The 21576-nt window shown below is 42.7% G+C and overlaps 1 protein-coding gene across 3 annotated transcripts in view; it reads left to right on the top strand.

The window, feature by feature from the left end:
* Positions 1-21576, top strand: part of LIMS1 (LIM zinc finger domain containing 1) — a 68310-nt gene that overhangs the window by 21026 nt on the left and 25708 nt on the right. Inside the window, exon 1 of one of the 3 annotated variants that reach the window (XM_058800452.1) lies at positions 6653-6738. The exons of 1 other annotated variant lie outside the window; for it this stretch is intronic. Coding sequence is in view for 1 of the 2 variants with exons in the window: in XM_058800450.1 (XP_058656433.1) it covers positions 14638-14741 (104 nt within the window). In the remaining variant the exon portion in view is untranslated. Of the gene's footprint in view, positions 1-6652; positions 6739-14600; positions 14742-21576 lie in introns of those variants that run through there. One more of the 3 variants, XM_058800450.1, reaches the window with a different exon arrangement.

The following is a 21576-nucleotide window of genomic DNA, read 5'->3' on the forward strand; positions in this document are numbered from 1 at the left end:
GGAGTCTTGTGAGAGATTGTGCTGAGAACACTTGAAATTCTTAAAGATGACTCACTGTATTCCCCTCCAAACAATTAAGTTGTTTCAGTGAGCTCATCTTCACTGGTCTGGTATGTAACAACTTGTTTTTCCTTCTGCTGATGCCTACATTTATTCCTCCAATAGCGTTCTTAAATGTGCAGCTTCATGATGAACTTTTTCTGGTGCTACAGTTGATCAGTAATCCAGAAGTTCATAACTGCATGGAGGATTGCCACAGATCACATAATTCTGTGCAGCTTCTTGGTCTGAGCATTGAACAAACCACACCTGAATGAAATCCAGTCTTTGCAGTGCATTTTTCCTCAGGTTAGGGCAGGCATTTATGCCCCAACTCTCTGCTCTGCCCTGTGGTCCAGCCCTGGCCAGGTGGGCAAGTCCAGACAGACATCACCTCGGCTGATCCTTCATCCAGAGAATCCTGAGTTGGCCATGAGATTCAAGGACAAAGCTAATGTCTGTGGGTGCTGTGGATGCAGGGCTTCCTTTAAAGCCAAGCCACCGCCTGCATTTTGTGAAGGTTGGGGAGTGGGGCAAGCCCTTGCAGTGCCCTGGTGAGACAATGCCGAGCACAAGTCACTTGGTATCGCTGGGAGGAGAGGGGGAAAGGAGTCCTTTGTACTCCCGACTTCCGATGGGTGCAGCAGTGAGTAGCAGAAGGGAGGTGCGACAGAGGGAAGCAGGGTGGCCGGCAGCGGCCAGCTGGCCCCGGGTTGGTGGCAGCGCGCCTGGGAGGGGAGATCCCTGGGCCCCTGCCAGCGGTGTGGGAGGAAAGCAGCTACCGATGGTGTTAGTCAGTGTGACTGCTGAGTGCTGTTCAAAGGGCTGGAGGCTCTAACAAGGACCGACTGGGCGTTATCTCATTTCCTCTTTCGCATAACCCCAGGGAAAAGGGAGAGCGTTAATGAAACCCTGGAGGTGAATGGAGCCAGATCAGGCTGAAATGTGTAAAGAATTTCTCACAAGAGATTTGTCTCTTTGGTCCTTTCATACCATTCCATAGGCATAACCTTCATGGTTGCAAGTTGTTTATTTTCCCTTGGCTGCCACTGTTCCTGTTTAATCCTTAAAGATAATAATATGCATTAGTAATGGTGAGGAAGAATGCTTTTCGTGACATTAATGTCAAACATAGTGTGATACAATTTCTCTAATATTTTGGCTTAATACTGTGCACATTGTGCCAGCAGTAGTACTGGATGATTCAGAGACTGCTGTCAGGCCTATTAGGGATGCTTTTTCAGAGCTCATGTAAGAGGCCCCAGAAGATTGCCCACAGTTTTTATATTTGAAAATGATGACAAAAACAGGCTGCTGGAGAACTAAAGCTCAGTCAGTCTAACTTTGAACCCTAGCAAGTCATGAGTGCAACTAACAGTCAATATATAAGCACTTACTGAATAATAGAGCATTAAAAGAGCCACATGGATTTCTAAGAACAGATTGTTTCAAAGCAGCCAATTTTCCAGGTCTGGCAGATGAGCATGCCTTAAAAACAGAAAAGAGGAAATAGATGTATCTGCTGATGCTGTCTCACACAAAATTTCATAAGCAAACTTGAGAAAGAGGCTTTAGAATTCAAGTGATGGTGATTGACTTTGTTGGAGCTTAAGCCTTGCAAATTCTCTTCTGTGTATCCACTTGTCTTTTCTTGCCTCTCTTGTTGTGGACCATTCACGTGAGTGCTGCTGATATCTCCTCCTGTTTCTTCATCATGCCCTTTTAAGGTATATTAGTGTGGACTCAGGGCTTGGTTTCAAGAAAGCATATTTAGAAATAACAGTCTAGGTGAAATTGCTGGAAGGGAGGTGTGCAAGTGTATGAAAAGAAGCATTTGGACAGGAATTGATGTTTTGACAGAGCCACCAACAGGATCCCCCAAACAGAACCTGCCTGATTGCACCTTTCAGTAATTCTCTCTTTTATCACTTGCATTTAGTACTTGATCAGTGACTTGGATGCTGCAGCTGAAAGCTGGCTTATGAAGTTTGTGAATGTCCTTGACTTGGATAAACCTTTAGGGATACAGGAGATGAATTAAAAATGATCTTGGCAGTCAGAAAAGAGGCTCCACAATCAAGAATTGAAATTTCATGAAAATAAATGAAAAGAGTGGTGATCACGAAAGAGAATTCAAATGACCATGGGCTGGGCCATTTGAAGGATTATTTAAAAGCCTTATCATGTTTTATGATGTGCCTGCAGAGAAAAACATCTTATTTTGGAAATGCTATGCATTAAATAGAAAGGAAGGTTGACCTAGATTATTTTGAAGAGACTCTGTATTTAATACTGAAAAAGCCTGAGAGTTGTTGTCCTGCCAGAGGAGGATAACAGAGAGGCCTTGTTAAAGCAACAAAGCACTTGAAGAAGATTGGAAATGTGCTGACTAGTGAGTGCATGCTTCTTTACTGAAGCCTAGGAACAGGGTTGTATCCATGGATAGCAAATCCTTTTTGATTTTTTAGTGCATCTGTAGTCTCTGTAAGTGAAATAGAAGAGATATGATAGCCCTACCCTGAATTAAAATCACTTTTTTCTCTGAAGCAGTATTCCCTCCTCCAGTGTGCTGTTGTGTCAGAAAGGAGACAGGCACAGTGACGTAGGTAGTTGAAATCAGGGATCCTGAAATGGGGCTCATGCCCTGATGTACCCTTGATGACTGTGTCAGTTTGGCCCATGGCTGTGCTGTCCATGCAACAGGGTGTGTGCATCTCCCTGCACATCAGGACGCAGCTGCAAGGAACCATCCAGTTGTGCTGGGCATTATGGAGCCATCCTGTTTGTCTTGCCCTGCCATGGGCACTGTGGAGGAGGAGGCTGGGCAGAATGGCAGGGATGTTATCTTACTTCTAACAGCAGTACTCTTGTGGAAAGGCCAAACCTTTCTCCTGTTATTCATAAGCATTTTAGAGGAGGGGAAGCTTTTAACAGCTCCTGGCATCAAATACTTCCTCTGATCAGCTGCTGCAACCCCATTCCTGTAGTGCCAGGCGAGCCATCTGCTCATGGCCAGCACTTGGGTCCCTGCAGCCTGCCCCTGCTCCAGTCAGCTCTGCCACTGTCATGGCCCCAGGAGAGGACACTTGGTGAGGAGAGTGAGTGTAGTGGAGGAGCTGGTGTTTCCCATCCCTTCCTAGCTGAGCAATGTAGTTCATCCTAGGGCATTGCTCCAGGCCTGGCTCAGGTGTAGCAGTAACCCTTTTGAAAAAGTTGTCTTCAAGTACTCAGTGAGTTCAGGAGAAGACAAATGGCTGTCTGTCCTCTCATTGTTTGAGAGCAGACTGTATTAATTGGTGCCATTTCATAGTATCATAAAATTTAGGGGGGAGGGACATTAGAGGCCATCTAGTCCAGTGTCCCTGCAATGAGCAGGGACATCTAATCTATCACGTTGCTCAGAGCCCCATCCAGTCTGACCTCGAATCTTTCCAGGGTCGGGGCAGCTACCAGCTCTATGGGCAGCCTGTTCCAGCATTTCACCACCATCATAGTGAAAAATGTCTTATTTGAACGGCTGAAATTGTGACTTTTTACCTGAGCTTGAGTCAGTCTGGCTGGGAGGTCTGGCTCTGATGGACGTAGATTTGCTGTTAGCTTTTGGTGGCCTGGGCTCTGCTTTGAACGGCAGCTGTGATGGCACTGACAGGAAGGACTGCAAGGGGAACCCCAGGGGCGTTTGGGGCTTTTTTCCTCAGTTTTTTTGAACAGGCCTCCCCCGGTGTGGGGAGAGAAGGGCGCTGCGGGCAGGGGACCCTTCGCGGGCCGGGGACGTGCGGAGAGGCCCGGGCGGCTGGGCCCGAGCGCGGCTCTCGGGCTCCGCCTGCCGGTGCGAGCGCGGCCGGGCTGGGCCGCCCCACGGCGGGTCCCGGGCACGGCCCGAGGGGAGGGAGGGGGCGGCTGCAGCCGGGGGCTCGGGGATCATGATGAGGGAACATCTCACTTCTGCTGAGCTGGAGGGATTCTTCCTGCATCTTGTGCTGTGTATGGCACGCGCTGGTCCTTTGCCTTACAGCAGCTGCATTCACTAACCCACCCCCCGCCAAACCCGGTCTTTTCCCGTTTTCGTGGCTGGGAGAGAGCTCTTGAGAGAGGAAGACATGGGCTGCTCCTTGCAGCTGGGGTGAAGGTGAGGGAGGAAGGAGTGTATGGGGAAGGGGAAGGAAGAGCGTCGTAAGTTGAAAAAAGGAACTTGGTGGTGAGCTCCAAGGTCAGTTCAGCCGTCTCTTTTATACACCCTCGGCAAACTGGAACAGCTGAGGCATGAGTACATATTTCCTTCTGCTTGTTTTGCCCCGGAGATGGTGATTTCAGGGGGTGGTGAGACAGACAGCTGCAGGGTGTGACTGTCTGGCTTCTCTACCAGCTCCTGGCACCTCAGAGGTCTCCTTGCAGAGGGTGGTTCTTGTTGCCTGGAGCAGAGAGAACGCTGACTTGTCCAGAAGCTGCAGTATTGAGCATCCCAGAGCAGCTCTGGGGATTTGGCACTACCTGTGCTCTGCAGTTCTAGTTCATGTTGGCCTGCTAGAGGGGCAAAGAAAAATACTCTGAATCTGTGGAAATGTGGATATGAACCAGTGGTTCCCTTCCCTAGTTAACTTTTGCTTGTAGACTAACTTTTTGGTCGAACTCTATGCTTAGTGCAGGTCCAGCCCCCTCTCTGTTACCTCAGGAGCTCATGATCACTGCAGAGCCACATCTGCTGACCTGTTTTGCAGGAAGCCCTGGTGCCAGCAGCAGCTGATGGGCTTGGCTGAACCGTGTGACTTTGTCCAGAGCTGTTTGTGTGACTCTGCCCTGCACTTCCCATCAGGCCTGGTCTGGGCAAGCACCAGCCTGCAGTGATGTGTCAGTGCCTATGAGCATAGTCTCTCTGGGGCTGGTCTTGTTCTGATCTCATTGGTCATAATTTTGTTCACAAGTTTTCTTTTAGCATGGCTCTTCTGGAAAACAAGTTGGTGATAAAAGAGAGCCAAATATTGTGATGTGAACAAAACTGAAAAACATGGCTTAGCCAGGCCAGCTGGTTAATGAATTGCTCAAACATGCTTTAAAACGTTAATTGAAGAGTTAATGCTTATTTTCCTAGTTCCCTTTTAGTGGATGCTTATTCACATTAACCATGAAATGTTGTAGCTTGTGCAGTTATGGTGAATCAACAAACTGGCCTTGCTTTATATAAAAGCGGAACTGCTGGCATATGATCAATATATTCAATAATATGAATTGCAGTGGCAACCAAGGCCTCTCATTCTGTATAACTTTTTTTTTGTGATTTATTTCATGCTCAAGAGTAAATGTGTTACCTTAACGTTTGCCACATTATTTTGAGAGGCAAAGCTGTAGTGCATTCTTTCGCCTGGGAGGGTAACTGTCCAGTGATAAGTTTATTGAAATTTTACTGCTGCTTTTGTACTTGAAAGGTCTTTGCAGGAAGAGATAAGAAGTTCAAATGAGGAAGCACTATGTGACAGTATGGGAAACAGCAGCTTGGAAAGATAACTTACATTGTTAATTTGTTCACAGAAAAGGGTTAGCGATAATGTTAAGTGGCCTAAAGACAGAAATAGGAGCAAGAAACAGGATGTAGAGACATGATGAAGGGAAAGCAAAATTGGCTCTTCTGGTATGGCATAGCATTATTTTGTGTGTATGGTGAAAACAGGTGGTAAGGAAACTTTCCTGCCTGACCATTTGGGAGGGTGCACTGGCAATCAGGGGGACCAAAGCCTGAAGCCCTACTGCTGTACTGAGATGGGGACACTACACTGCTGCCTGCAGACATCAGGTGTGGCCTAATTTCTTTGTCACTGATGGTGAGCAAGGTTTCAGGCTTTTTTTACAGATCTTCGTAGCAGCTGATGGGGTAACATTGTTGATTTTAAAGGTATTCCTGCCTGAGGCCTTGAGGTGTCCCAGGGATTCAGATTGCTTTAGAAAAACTGAGTTTGAGTCTCTGTCCACACAAGAGAGACACATCTCAACTCTTGTTTTTCTGGGCAGGTTCACCACCCTAACCTGCTCTGTGAGATGGTGGTTTTGTCCCCAGTTAGTCCTTGTCTTGTGCTGAGGTTGTCAGAGGTGGCAGTAGCCTTACAGTGTGTGACACTGTCTGCTTTCATCTCAGAAAAGAAGAAAATCAGTGAGTATTCCTCTTTCTTAGCAGGTGGGAAGGTGGGGAGATGGAGATGTGATCTTCCCACTCCACATGGCACTGACAGATGCTTGTGATAGGTTGAAGTGGCCCTGCTTGACTCTTTGCTGCTCATCAGTGATTCCAAGGATTGCTGTTCCCATAAAAGGACCTGGAATGCTGTCCTGCTGTTCTTATGGTTTTGTACTTCTGTACCATACACTGATGGTATAATGAAAGCTTTAGCCTTTCCTATGAGGTGGAAGGTTTGCTTCCTTCTCTGTCCTTAGTGGTTATGAGATGGAGAATTGGCATGACACAATTTGTGGAGCTGAACTGTGAATTTTAGTAGATTTAGTCTCTCTTCTTTACAGCATCAAGTTTTTACAGGGCCAAAGAAGGAAGTGGTTTACTGAGTCACTTAAATTATTCTTCTTTTAAATTTTATCACAACTACCAGTAATAACCACAGGGAAAGCATGCAAACAGTGGGCATTTGATGTGCAGCTTTATATGGGAAAGGCTGCTCATTGTGAACGTGCTGCCAGCGAGGCGACAGGCTGACAGTAAGTGTGCACCTGGTCAGTGGGGCTGAGGGTCTGGCTGAGGCATCTGCTGGAGTGCACATTGTGCTGCCTTCTGAGCCAACAGCCTGGCTAGGAGCTGTGTGGGCTTTTAGTCACTCACAGGGAAATTACTGGGAGCAGGAGCCATGCATGGGAATGGTGATAAATAGAGTTAGGAAGAGGACAAATAATAGTTCTGCTTGCTGGGTTTTATTACTACTTAAACCAAGCAGCATGGTAACATAGCTTTTAGCAAAGTCCTTTGTTGTTCTGGAAATGCTGAGATATTCTGGTATTTCCAGTAGTTTTTTATCGTTTGCTCAGTGGGAGTGTTTTTAGGGATGCTGTTTTGTCCCCACCCAGAGCAGAGGATTCACGGTCAGTTTGAAGATACACCACTGCTGACAAGTCTTCTGCTGGCTGAGGAAGAGGACACTGTGACAGAGTAATTGAGCCCAAAACCATAATTCCAGTGGAAAGAAAAGATTTGTGCCACCTGTTACAGAAATTGTGTCGCTTCTGGTGTGGTTGTTTCAGAAGTCAGTAACTTTGCCAGCGAAACAGAGCTTTTGCGGTAGGGCAGCTGTGCATTATTGGTTTAAGGCTTTTGCTCTGATTTAAGACTCTTAAGTATGTTTTTCATGTGCTTTAAAATATTATGAAAAGTCCATATGAGATCATATTTTTAGGTTTTATCTGAATCTCAAAGCAATTTTTACAGCATTAAGGGAAGGGGGGGGATGGCTTTTCCATTTTACATCATCATACTGAATGTCCAGGTTGAATTACTTTCATTTCTTTTGCACTGTTTTTGTTTGTTTGTTTGTTTTTGTTTCATTTTGGTTTTGGTTTTTGTTTTATTTTTTCCAGTATGGATTTTTCTGCTTGGATATGAATTACAAGTTTTAATAATTTAGAAACCAAAATGTAAATACTTAAAACTTAGAAATTTTTTGAGTTGCTAAAAATTGCACCTTGCCTGTGATTTTTAAGTGTTTTTACATGTGTTCAGCTTCATTCTTTGTAGACACCTGATCTACTTTCTGTATTTTGCTTTAGAGAATATATTAGTTCTTATATACAAGAAACCATCATACTACAGGTTTCTGAGCATTTGAAGATGATACTCTCTAGGCACCCACCATTTTCTACCTTTCTTGGAAAAGCTGGTCAGAGTATAGAACCACTTGTCAGTATGTCTGACCTGTGTTGTCTCAAGTGTTTTCTGAGTGTCCTCACTGCCTCCTCCCCTTTCCTCTGTAATGTGTTTTCCATGCCTTGGTTTTTTGGGCAATAGAGATTGTGTGAGGTGACTGAGGGATTTTTTTACAGGTGTAGAGTCAGGATTATTGCTGCTTCTGGGCTGCTAAATTCACCAACCCTCACCATACAAGCAGCAGCATTCAAAGGCTCTGGTGCTCACTTGGGAGCTCAGGGTTGAATTGTCCTCCTAAAACAGAAACCCTTGGAGCTGTAAAGTAGTGTCACCTGCTGCTTTCATTGTATTTGTTGTGTTTGTTTGTGTGCCAGGAGGTGCTGGTACCTTCAAGCATGTAGTCAGGGTTACCAGCTTTCCAGCCTTCTCAAGGGAATTGTACTGTACTCTCTTTGGCATTTCATTTCAGTAAAAGGAGACAAAACCTTGATGAGAAGCTTTTCTTTCTCTATGTTTAATGGAGCATTAGTAATTTGAAAAGTATTTGTAAGATGGATCCAGGAGAGTAATTGCTGATAGTCAACTGAGTTTATAGGCTGCTGTAGTTTTGTTTGCATTTATTTAACCCCGATGAGTGATGTTTGGAGAAAAATTAGGATTTCCTAATAGTCCCATTCCTTCTCTGAAAGGGCAAAGTCAGTTTGGGACCTGTTTTGAGATGTCCCAGTAGCTCTCCACCCAAACCAGGGCTCAGCAATTGCCCATCTGATATGTCTCAGTCAGCTTTTCTGCACCCTGGAAGGGCTTGCTGGCTTTCAGAACACAACCTGACTGCCAGAGCTGGTAATTCCTTGGGGTATCAGGACAGCTGCTCTCTGGGCAATTTCCTGTTTCCTTCATTTGCCACCTGTTTTCTAGGTCTCTTCTTTCTTTTAATTTTTTTTTTTTTTAAACATGGAGAAATCTTCAGTCTTTTGAAGCATCTACTGGGAAACTTTTAACTACCCAATAAGCCAGCTGGCACCTGGGGCCTTTTGCCCTCATTTCCAGAGGCAATTTATCTTATCATGATAGAATAAAGTAAACCTTCTGGACATATATCTACAGTAGCAGAGTGCAATCAGAAATAAACTTTTTCAAAGATAAGACTTTTCAGCTTAGGATCTTCATGCATCATAACCAAGGTGCTTAAATGTAAAAGGTAGGTTTCTGACTGGCTTTGAAAATCTCTGTTGGGAAGGGGTTTTCAATTCCAAGACAGTAACAATTACTCAGAAGGCTAGGTCCTGGATCTAGAAATGCAGGGTGGGAGTTGCTTGTGGTTTTTTGCTCTACGTGCTCTGGACTGTGAAAATAAATCTAAACTGTGATTTTATTGGCTTTAAACTATCTCTCCCCTCATCATTTTGGTGTAGGTTTTTTTTCCCCTTTCTCTTTTACGATGTTACCCTGTCATATACCGGGTCCATATGAGTAATTTTACCCATCTTAGGGCATCACCTGTTTGCCAGCTTGTTTGTCACTCTTTTTTTTTAAGAGGCCTATGTACAAATGGCAGGACAAAACTGATTCATGCCGTGTCACGCTTTCTTCTTTGCACACCTACTCATGCATGGATCATCTGCTGATTAACAACATAAATTTCTGGCTATGATGCTAACCTGCATCTTCACCCGCTGGTCTCTCATTCATCTCTGCTCTCAGCTTGGCCCCGGTCTGAATTACTAAAGTAAATGTGGGTTGATCCGTACCTCCCTCTGGCTGTACAAAGAAATACTGGCACGAGAAACGAGGCAGTATTTTCCCAGTAGAGGGAGGTATTGTAAAACTCAGCCAAAGTAGGTTTCTGCTTGCTGGAGAAGGGTTTTTGCAGGGTTTTTTTTTCCTGCTTAATTTAAGAGTTCATGGAGCAGCATGTGCAGAGAGCTTGGAGAAGGAAAGTAAAATACCTTGCTCCATGTTCAGGCAGACAGAAGATTTTCCCATGTTTGCTTTTTTAAAATTATTATCAGAATAGAATATGTGGAATGAGAACAGGGATCTCTGCCACGCTTCACCAAAACCTTGTGGGCTGCCAGCCATGGAGGTGGAGATGCCTTTGGTACTGCCAGGATCAGACAGGACCCCTTTTCTCACCACAGTAACCCTGCCTTCACTTTGCCCCATCAAATCCCAGAGGACTCCAGTGGGTGGAGTGCATCACTGCTCTGAGCACACCATAGAATCGTTGAATGGTTTGGGTTTGGGTTGGAAGGGACCTTAAAGAGCATCTACTTTGAACCTCCCCATCTTGCAATGGGCCAGTACACCTTGCACTAGACCAGGCTGCAACCATCATGTGGGCTTTTACTTTACATTGTATGGCAGGGACATGCGGTAGTAGATGAGGTTTAACAAAAACCAGTAACTACTGTTAAATTGCAGCAATCTCACTTGGTCAGCTGGAGCATGGACATAAATCCAAAACTCTGCTTTGTAGTGTGGACATACATTGATCGAGTGCCTCAGTGCTTAGCCTAATCCACAGATTAAATTTGCATGCTTCAGGATTGATTTATCACTAAGTGGAACATGGGAAGAAACATCAAAACGGATGTTGGAGTGACATCAGACCAGAAGGAAGGAAACATGTAATTAATTTAGCTCCTTGAATCAACAGTTTAGGCTCCTGTGAAGCTTTGAAATTCTAGTTTCAAGGTGTGTGTCCTTAGCATTTGTGCTTGGTATTCTCTCTGTGCATTTCCTTTTATCACTGCCTGTCCCAGCAGGGACTCACAGTGTGGTACACTATTCCTTGGCACCCAAACCCATCTGTGGGGACTCATTCTGCAGGTCCAGAAAGCTGTGAAGCTTTGTTGGCATCAGCGCATCATTTGGGTGCTTTGGAGATTCTTGCAAAACTGCCAGAAGGGTTATTGCCACCTTCCTTCATTTTCTGCAGCAAGTCCTTCGCTGATGTATAAGCCTTTTCCTTCACTTCAATATGTGCTTTCTTCCAGATCTTGTGAGAAACAGTAGAAAACAGTCATTCCTGTACACATTCCTCTGGAAACTGATTCCAGTGATAAACAGGATGGAGGAATGTGCTTATTTGAACACACAGCCACCTTGTAACTGTGAGCACACTACAGGCATTCCTGTGGTATTAGAATACTCTTCTGATTATTGTTTTGACTGACTGTGCTGCCATGAAAACAATTTTTTCTATCGATTTGAAAATCTTCAACTAAATTTAATTGAGATTTGGTAGGTTTTTCAAAGGTTGAAAAAAAAAAACCAAAAAAAGAACATGCCACTGGAGGGAATAACAGATGACACACATTGACTTTTCTGTGTGGAATAAGAGACCTAAAACTTCATCTTTTTTGGTTTCTATAGCTAGTGTATATTCTCTGTAAATATAGGCTTATGAAGAAATGTCCTGAATTTGCAGCACTTGACATTTATTGTTATTTCTGAATTCAATTACATGTTTTACAGCATCATGAATTGATGTTCATATCCCTTTGAATGTAGTATAAAGTAGCCAGGCATAACCTGTCTATCTTAAAAGATTTTTAAACTGGAAAATTCTGCTGAATACCTAGAGTCACCAGAACAGCAGTACTTCTACAGAAATTTAAGGGAGAGCACTGGAGGCCTGGAGTATCAAGATAGTACTCTGTAGGACTGCTGTGAAAACTCAGCCATGAGCCTTGTCCCACATAATAAAAAGTTATTTACTGCTTGTGATGAATGAAGGACTGCATACTTTGTGCTGGTTAGACATGGGGGAATATTTTCCTCTGCTGAAAGACAGGTACCACAATGGTTATCTGTCACATCACATCATTCACAGTAGCAATGTTGGCTTTCTCTGGGGGCAGGAGGATGGTCAATAGCATCAGAGAAGAATCACCCACTGGAAAATGAAGAGAAAACCTTCAAAGTACAGGATATACAAGAAGGCTGTGCATTACTGGTAATGAGAAAAGCTGTGGTAACTTGGCTGGTCCTCAAAAATTCTGATGGAATGTGAAAGGTCCAAGTGGCCCCATCCCATGTGAGAAGAATGTAATCTCTCAAAAAAGGAATTATAAACAGCAGATAGGGGCTAGAAGGTAAAAAGGGGTGTGGGGAACAGGAGGCACTCTCTGGGAAAGCTCTTCTTGGAGAGCCACGTCTGTCCAAGTTCCTTTGTGGAAGCATTTAAGTTAGTCAAGAAATAACATTTGTGTTCTGCAATGTCTCTGCAAAAAACACCCTTATAACTTGTATTTGATACTCAGAACCTAAAGTTTGACTGCTTGGGTAAATTCAGATTTGAAACCTCGTTTCTTGTGAGGATTCATGGGCAATCCCACAGTGCTACTAGTCCAGTTTGTGTTTCTTCTTGTAGAAAGCTTTTAGCTTGTTCAGAAGCTCTCCAAGGAAGTTTTTTCTTTATCAGCATAGATTCATGTTGGAGTTTGCTGAAGAGGCCTGTGAAATGAGCTATGGAGCTGAGTCACTAGTTTTACTTTAAAAACCTAACTATCTTGCCCTCCTTTATATTTAGTTGGATTTGATCTTTCTAACAACTGATTTTTGTGTCTGGACTTGCTATATTCCTTTAATTTGCATGCTCTGTCTTGATGCAGCTCTGGTTTCCAAGGACATTTGAGTAAAAGTTGTTGCCCTAGCCCAGCAGCTTCTCGTGCAGATAAATAAAAGTTTAATGAAGTGATGTGTTTCAGATTAATGCAATGTACAGCAAAGTGGGTGAAGAATTGTCCTTTTGGTTTTTATTGGCTTGAGTCATGTTTAATACAAAAGCATTAAGTATATGCTGAACAGAGGCTAATGTAGTGAATAAGAATCTGTGAACAAATTTATAGGTGGAAGTTTAATTTCAGTAGTTTACAAAGAGCTTTTTCACAGAAAAAAATGTACTCATCACTTTTTAGATTTTTTTATCTAGAATTGATCATTGGACAAAAATAAGTCATATGTACACAGATATTTAAAGCAGAATATAAACTGTTGGTAATGTATAAAAGTTGCTGTGCCATGAACATCTGTCATCTGCCATCCTGAACCTCCACTCATAACAGCATTAACTTTTCATTGGATTGCTGATTGACTGACTGCAGGGAATTGGTATTTAATTATGTTTAAGCTTATCCTACTGAGTACTGAGAAACAACTATAAATACTTCATTTGAAACTGGAATGCAGCATGTTTAGGCAAATATTGTGATCGTTCTTGCTTTTATTTTCCGAGGATGGGAGCTCAGATGTGTACAGCTCGTTGATAGTTCAGTGTGCACAACCCTCTAACATCACGTAAATCACTGAGTTTTTGCAACCATTTTCTATTTGGCATGTTACATGATTCCTTTTCCAAACAATTTTGTTATTTTTCCATTGTGTGATGTTTAATATTATGCACTGATCACATTCCAGACTGAAGCATATTGATAGTTTTATATAAAATTACTGAGTTTGTGTTCAGTCTGGCAATCTCGACAAAATTGGTGTCATATGATATACCCACTATTACCTATGTTACACTTTTTTCCTCTAGAGAAATTTAAAAATACTCTTACATATATTCTGCTACAAAATAAACACTTTATTAATGAACTCTATAATTCATACCAGATAGAACTCGTTTCCTATTATAGTCAAAACAGTCCTTGCAAATTGTTAGGTTTCTTGGCTTTTATTAAATGCAAATTCATTTTAAAAACACACCTTCCCAATTCACCATGTAGAATGTAAAATCTCTGAATTAAGTTTTTGTTTATTTGTGTCAAGAACAATGTCAAAGAAATAGTAAACATTTTTCAAGAAGTGGTAAGCTTTTTTGATGCCTCCTGAAATTAAGTGCTTTATTTACTACTAAAAATTTACTAATTGAAATGAGACACAGAGCTTGCAAAATTGCCTGCTAACCGCCTTCCTGCCTTGCAGGAAACTTCAAGCGCTTCCATTCCTGTTTTACAATTACACAGGACACTCCATCACTACCAAATGTGACAAACTGGTAGAGTAGTTTGTGTTTGATAGCTGAGAGTAGGAAGAAAATTACTTTGTGGTTTTCTTCTGATTTTCAAGGTAGAAAAAAGAAAAGTGCACAGTGCTGTTGCATTTCCAAGAGAGCATTTTAATGCTAGTTACCAAAGTTACTTTGCGGCACACTTTGCTGCATTAACCTCCCTGTCAGAGCTTGCCAAAGTGCTTGAGTAACTCTGAATTTTCATAGCTCTAATGACTTTCCTTTTGTCATAAATTAGAACAGGAAAGAGTAAACAGCTCATTGCAGTCCTGGAGATGTGTAGCTTTTTGCGGCTGGGAGGGCCGCCTGCTTTGCCCAGCACAGGTCGTGCCTGTCGGGGCGGTGAGAGTTTGAGGAAAGGTGGAGAGAAGGGGGTGAGCTTGTCGCACACATCCCTTAGGTGTGATCGAGTGATAAAGGAAATGTGGTGCCCTTTGGGAGGGTGTGTACCTATGAGAAACAGGAAGCAGCTCGGCGGGTGCCTGCCCTGCCTGCCTGCCTGCCTGCAGAGGTTGGTGGCTTGGCGGGCGCAGGTGTGCCGGCCGGCAGACAGACAGACAGACAGACAGACAGACACAGCGCCCAGCCGCTGCTTTCCAGGCATCTTGGCAGGCGCGCTCCTCGGCACCCACAGCTGCGAGAGGCGGGGGAAAGAAACCCAACCCAAAGCCAAAACACCCCCCTCACCTTTAAAAAAAACCAACCCTCCTCCAGGTAGGGGAATATGACGGCCTTGCAGCTGAAAGAGTTGTCACATTCAGGTCTGTACAGGAGGAGACGGGATCGTCCCGACAGTGTCCTGCCCGGGTCACAGGAAGAGAGCCTGAGGTGAGTGCGAATGGATGGGACTGCCGGGGCACCGAGCCCTTCTCTGCTGCCCGCTCGCTTCGGTGGGTGTAACAAACAAAATGCAACCACAGCTCTGGAAAGGCCCTGCAAAACACATACATTGAGAAGCAGCCCCGAGGCACGACAGAAAAACCCCTGAAGGACCCCTTGCGCGCTTTGGAGATGGTGTGACAGCCTGCCCTAATCTGGGAAGGGCAGATGTTAGCCGTGTTTACTTTGGGATCCCCTCTGACGGCCAGCACTCACAAGTAAATAAACATTTTGGAGCCAGCCAACTTTGCTCCGTCTGCTTTGAAGCTGGTTCTGGGTCACCCATGTTCTGTGGATTGCGCTGCCTCTTGGGTCTTGGCACAGTCCCTGTGCCAGGCTGGGGCTGTGGAGCTGGGGTGGCTGCTGGGCTCTGGGGTTCTTCATGGGGTTTTCTTTCTTGCAGAAAGGGCTTCAGACAAAAGAATGCAGCTGGGCCACTTAGCCTGACCTTACTCAGCGAGGGTGACCAAAAGCCATTTAATGTCTGGGGTTATCTTCCTGCTGCTGTGAACCTTTTGAAAAAAATTAACAGTGAATTGCAAAAAGCCTCTGTTTGGCGCAGAAAGATTAAAGATCTGTTTGTAACTTGAGTAAGTGCAGATACCCCGCAAAAAAAGGTAAAAATGCTAAGATGTTTTTCTAAGTGTGCTCAGCATGAAAGCAATCCATTCCCACTTCAAGCTCCTCAGCAAAGGAACCTTGTATATCTGCTAACTAAAGCCTCAGTGAGAGGAAGTGCTTCCTATCTCCTAATGCCTGTCTCGTATTTTTAGATTATTTTTCCTTGGTAATGGTTGTGCATCAGGTTGGAGTGCTGTGTAAGTTGAAAGGCTGTTACTGTGTTTCTTTCAACTGCATTAGTGATTTCAGAAGAATGGTTATTCAGATCTGGGGGATTTACTCTTTGTTACAACTAAGGACTGTAATTGTGGCAAAATGTATGATTGTAACTTACAGAGATTATCTGCCATGAGAAGTCAGAAATGTCATATCACTTCTAGGAATGTGTTAACTTGCAGGTTTGGTATATGTATTTGATATCTCTTTGTAGTATTAATTCTGAATTGATTTCTGAGATGGATGTCTAATAGTATTAGCAGTATATATGTTATATTCATATGACTGCAGTTGGAAGAATAGCCAGACTTAGAAGAGTAAGAGGTAAGTGCAGAGATTCCTGACATTTTTACATTCAGCTTATTTTGTACAAAACTAGTAATGAGGAAAAATAGATCTATTTGGGGAAGAGAAAGCCTCTTTTTAAAGCATCCACATAACAATGAGTACTAGCTCTATATGGTTGTGTTGCTGTTATTACTGTGCATATCTAAGATAGGAATGAGACCATTTTGGGGCTGGATAGGGAGAAGGGGTGTGTTTACTGCACCAGTACAAGTGTGGGTGTTTTAATCTCCTGAGTCTCTTCTGGTTAGAGATGAGAAATACATGAAACAGGGATTAGTCTTGGGAAATAAAATCCACATGGGAGGAAATAACAATTCAGGGGCTTGTGAATCAGCAGAGGGCAGAGTGTTGGAGGTGCAAGAGCACATGGTCAGGTGATGCTTTTGGAGCAGGGGGACAACCCATGTCTAACCAGAGCTTATCTTATGTTTGCTAATAGCTTAAGCTGGTCCTTATTCAAACTAAACCTTGCTCCTTCCTAACCCATATTGTGATAGTGTGTTGCAAGGCAGGCTTATTTGTCATTTTTACTGCATTCTCCATGACAAAAGGCTATGGCATTATAAATACAAAATTATGACATATCAACAGGGCAAAGAGCAATTGGAAGCAAAGAGGAAAAGCTCATTAGTTTTCTAAAAATGGAAAGCTCTAGTTTTTTCCACATAATCTCCCAGTGCCACTTAGACGCCTGTCCTTAGCAAATACTTTCAGAGTATGTACAGTCCACAAGAAAGACAAGAGGTTTCTTTTATGTCTGCTAAATATATCTTGCCATCCACGGCTTTTCAATGCCTCCCATAGTATCTCTCTCCAGTTCTTTGTTCTAGTGCCTTTGTATTTTGTTTTACATACATATTAATCCAGATGTGTTAAATAATATCAGCCCTCAAGCAACAGTTCACTGAAACCTGCTTTCTCAGTTCAAGTAGTGTTCTTCTAATCCTGGGCCAAAATGTACTCAAGATGCCTGTGTCCCCAGGTCCCCCTTGGAGAACTTCTGTCTTTAAAACCTTCAATTTCAGCTGCTGGGTCCAGCCATCACAGCAGGAGCCAGATGTGCTTGGTAGGACAGGGACCTGTGTACCTGCAAACTGCAGCTGAGACATAGCCAAGTGTTGGCATTACAAAGCAGCTCAGCAGGGCTTGGTGCCAAAATTCTGCCTTTTTCTTTCCTGGGAATGTCAGTGTGATTTGTACTTAAAATGTGTGAGATTACTAATAATTAGGGAAACAATGTACTGCAAAACAATGGTGAAACAATGTACTGAAACTCCTAAATGTGCACCAGAAACATATGTTTGTCATGTAATGTATCACATACATTTAATTTGTCCTGACAGCACAGCACAGCACATTGGTGGGGATGGGAAATTTAACTTCTCTTTCTGTCTCACCCATGTATCACTTAACAAACCTCATAAGCTCTGTGGCAGCCTTTTAATCTGTTGCTACAGATGCAACTTGTGCTTTACTGACTTTTTAGGAAGCTGCAGCCTGTCTGTGCCATGTAAAAGATGGTCTGGATAGCTCATTCTTTTCTTGAACTTGCTCAGTACAAGAATGTGCTTGGTTTAGACCTCCAGTGAGGCTGGCGTGCTGAATGCTGACCTCTCTTTGCCTGTTTGAGCAGACTCACCAGCTCATAAACCTAAATTATACAGGATGCTCCCCGGGTGCAGAGTTCAAAATGCAGGAGGATGCCAGGCACCTTCATCTCTCTTCTGTGTGCAACAGATGCAGCCACCCTTGAACTAAATGCAACCTGAAAAATCTGCTTTTCAGAAGAGACTGTTCTGAAGACTTGTTCTTTTCCAGCTATATTGATTTAGTGGGAAAACTGACATCTTCTGTAGGTCTCGACTTGCTTTGTCTTTAGAAACAGCACCTAAAAAATTCTGACTGTATGCTGAGCTATTCTTTCTTGCTTTTCTCAGCAAACAGGATGCAAAGGAAATTGTACACATATATTTATGATTAATCATTAGGAGTCATTTAGCAATAGCAGTATGCTTGCTATTTTTGCTCTTTCCCCTTCTCATCCCTTGGGTCTTTGTAAAAATAGAATGATTCCTCTAAAAGAATTGATACTATTAATTCTCAAGGCTCAGTACAAGGTAGTTGCAAAAGCAGAGGCAATTATCTTTGAGGTTTTTTTCTTGGCAATTACACTTAAAATTAATTTGATCACTGTTAGCTGCTATCTGTAGCTCTCTTTTCCAAATTCATATGCATTCAAATGCCATTAAAAATGTAAACAGCTTTTAAAGAGGTTAGTTTCAAGTTTTTTACCAAGTAGTAAATTTCAGCATTTACAATAAATAATCATTGATGAGCTTCCATCAGTGGCTGTCAGTCACTCGTAGCTCACTGCTCTGTGCTGTGCAGAAAGCACTCTAGGTGTTTTCCATATTAATAGTTTTAATTTATATTTGCATTCCTTTTGCTCTCTGCTGCTGAAGTGATGGGTACATGCATGTGAGTAGGTGCAGACAATCTTCTGCTGGATCTGTTCAGGCTCCTGCCTGCCTCTGCACATTGACTCCAGGCTGGAAGGCATGTGGATGTGCCCCAAAATTTCAAGCACAAAGACTTCCTTGCAGATGAAACAGGAGGCATAAGCACACTGTTATGTCCCACTGAGCCTTTGGGGGATAGGCTCTGCACAGCAAGGCTTTTAGGTGAGTGTAAAAAGAACCAAATGAATAAAATTCCCCCCATTGGCAACATGGTAGGGCTTTCTCCCTTTGTTTATGAGATGCAGCATTTGGGAATTGTGCAAGGTCACAAATCTCCTTAATCTGCCATCAAAAGCATGTGTAGCAGCCAGACAAGGTGTACAGCTACTTGCAGCCATACATCAGCTCTGAAGACCTGCTCTTCTTTGGAAGAAAGAGTGAAAATGATGGTTGGGAACTGTCTGGGAAACCAGGGATCTGTTGAGCTTTCAGATGCTTTAGGGTACTGAGAGCCAGTTAAGGTGAAAATAAAGACCTGTCTGCACCTGGGAGCTTACTTAAATTTGATGTCTCCTGGTAATGCTTCTTTATAGCATCACCAATGTCAACATTTATATGGCTGCTTTCTGTGGGAGTTGTTTAACTTGTTCACCCTGTCAGTGTCAACAGGTGAAGCAGATAACTTGGTAAAAAAAGTGATTAATTTGTTAAAGCAGGAAAAACTTTAAAAGAAGTGCTAAGACAAAAAAATTGTGCTTCTCCCTAATAGCTCTGTGAGAATAGTGGAGAGCTGGGTGCTACAAATACTCATTTTAATCAGTGCTTGGAAGCTCTGAACTAAAAAAACTTCAGCTTGTCAGCTAGCTGATCTAACTGAAGAAGGGATTTGTCCATGTAAATGTAACGCTGAGTTGGTACCATTAATTAGAGTAACTTACAGCCAGCAAAAATATGCTTCATGGTTAGATTTAAATATTGGGATACCTAGAATTTGCATTGTACCTTAGTTTGAAGCATCCACATGACTAGAGGCTTTTCTGTTGATTTGTGCTGTGCTTTTCATTGCTCTAGGGGTTAAAATAACTCCTGAGGAACACACCCTTTTCTGCTTGCCTTCTCTCTCACCCCTTGTCTCCTACATTGCATAACCACTGAGTGATTTTGTTTGACTTGCTCACCCGACTATCACCTCTCGTGAGTCCAAATGACTGGAGATAGCTGCTTGTGTAACATCAACCAAAGCACTAATTGCTTTTCCTCTTAAATATATGATTTTAGTAATGTAAGTTTAGTAATTTTAGTAACATGTAAACTTCAATTAGGGTTTTAATTATAGCAATTCGGATTTTCACTGCTCTTATTAACTGGATTAGCTGAGTAAAGGTAAATTGTACATTTCTTTTCTTTTGCTATTGTTTTTGTGTGTCCTCATGATACCTAATCAGAGGTGTTCTCTAAAAAAAATGTTCTGTGATTGGTTATTATTCTTCATTGTAATTAAGTTATCCTTTGAATGCTTCAGTCTGTCACACTGAAGTGAGTTTAAACACAGAAGAGAAAAACTAAATTATGCCAATGTTACTATTTAATAAAAAATTACTAACTTACAGGTGTTTGGGAGAAAAGTTTAAAAGGTTGTAAGTTTGGATGCCCTTTCTGTATATTTTTTATTTGGTTTTCCTGAGGTCTCTGAGCTGTTGTGGCAAACCTGAAGCTAGCTGATACAGTGTCCTGGAGAGAACCATGAGCCTTTTACATGATGCTCTCCAGGCATGGGAACAGCTTGCCAAGTATTCTGCTTCTGAGGATGGCCAAAGGCCGATGCCTGTGGAGGGAGGTGGAAGGAGAAGAGTGAGCCTTTTATGGGATTGCCCGTGGTACTAACCCCAGCTTGCCACCAGCTGTGGCTCAGGACTTCCTACAGAGTTTGTGGCACTCAGTGTTTTTTCCTTCAATTAACTCCTCTGGACTTGCCTTGCACCCAGCATTCTTGGGGCACTTATTAAGTCACTCAGTGCTCTGAATTGTCATGTGTATTATCTGATGGTGTAGCACACACAGTTATGTGCTATTTTTTTCTTTGCTTGATTTGTCATAGCAGCTTTAGGTTGCCATTGTCCGGCTCTGTAGAAATTCTTATTTTAGGTAGTTGCTGGTAGAATTCTGAAATGATGTTTTTATATATAATACTCTGTGAGCAGTGTTTTTTGATGATTGCTCAATTTTGCCAGCAGATTCTAAGTCATCCTGTGATGTGTCTTTGTAGATGAACCTTTCTGATCTTTTGGAGCTTTTTGTCCAGGAAGAGAAATTTGGGTTCTGCCTTTTGTAACATATTTCCTTGTAGCTTTTCTGCTGTTTCTGGCTGCCCTAATAGCCATAATAATACTAGAAAAAATGAACTAAAAACTTTTTACTATTAGCCTCAAAGGAAGTAACATACTGACAGACACAAATAGCAATACCTGGCAGCATTTCTCAGCTTGTGTTTTTTTAAATTAAAGATTCAAAATATTCCAGCTGTTCCAGCAAGGAATGAGTGGACAGAGGTAGAGTAAATATGAAATGATGTTTGTCTTTTCTAGCATGTGAAATCCATGCATACCACACTCTTCATAGATCATAAAGTTCTTGATCCCAAGGTGAGTCTACCTTTTGAACTCTGTTTCTATGCAGCTATTGGTCTACCACTCAGTCATGCCTCAAAACTGCCCTGGCTGGTCCCCTTGTTCCAGTATGGGAAGTTTGCATTGAAAGCTATTTGTCCTGCACAATATTTGGCTTTTCAGTTTTTCTTTTGTACATTTCTTCTCACTGACTTCAGAAACTGAAGTGAAGCATACCCTGTATTTCTGATACATTGCAAAGTTGGTCCTCATACATATACTTTTTTAAAGGACATTGTAGAAGTGCAGGATAACTCCATGAGCTACCAAGTTGCAGGTTATGAATTTTGCCTGAACTGTAAAGTAGTTGTGTGGCTTTAAACTCAAATTCTTTCTAAAGCTACTCCTCAGATTACACCAGGGTATGTAGCAAAGCAGGAGGCTTGGCAGGGCTCGAGCCCCTCTGATTGAAAGCTCAAACCCCTGTCATCTTCCCTCCTTCCTTTGCTTCTCTTCTGTCAAGCAAAAAAACCT

This window comes from Ammospiza caudacuta, chromosome 2, assembly GCF_027887145.1.
Source record: "Ammospiza caudacuta isolate bAmmCau1 chromosome 2, bAmmCau1.pri, whole genome shotgun sequence".
Taxonomy (NCBI): Eukaryota; Metazoa; Chordata; class Aves; order Passeriformes; family Passerellidae; genus Ammospiza; species Ammospiza caudacuta.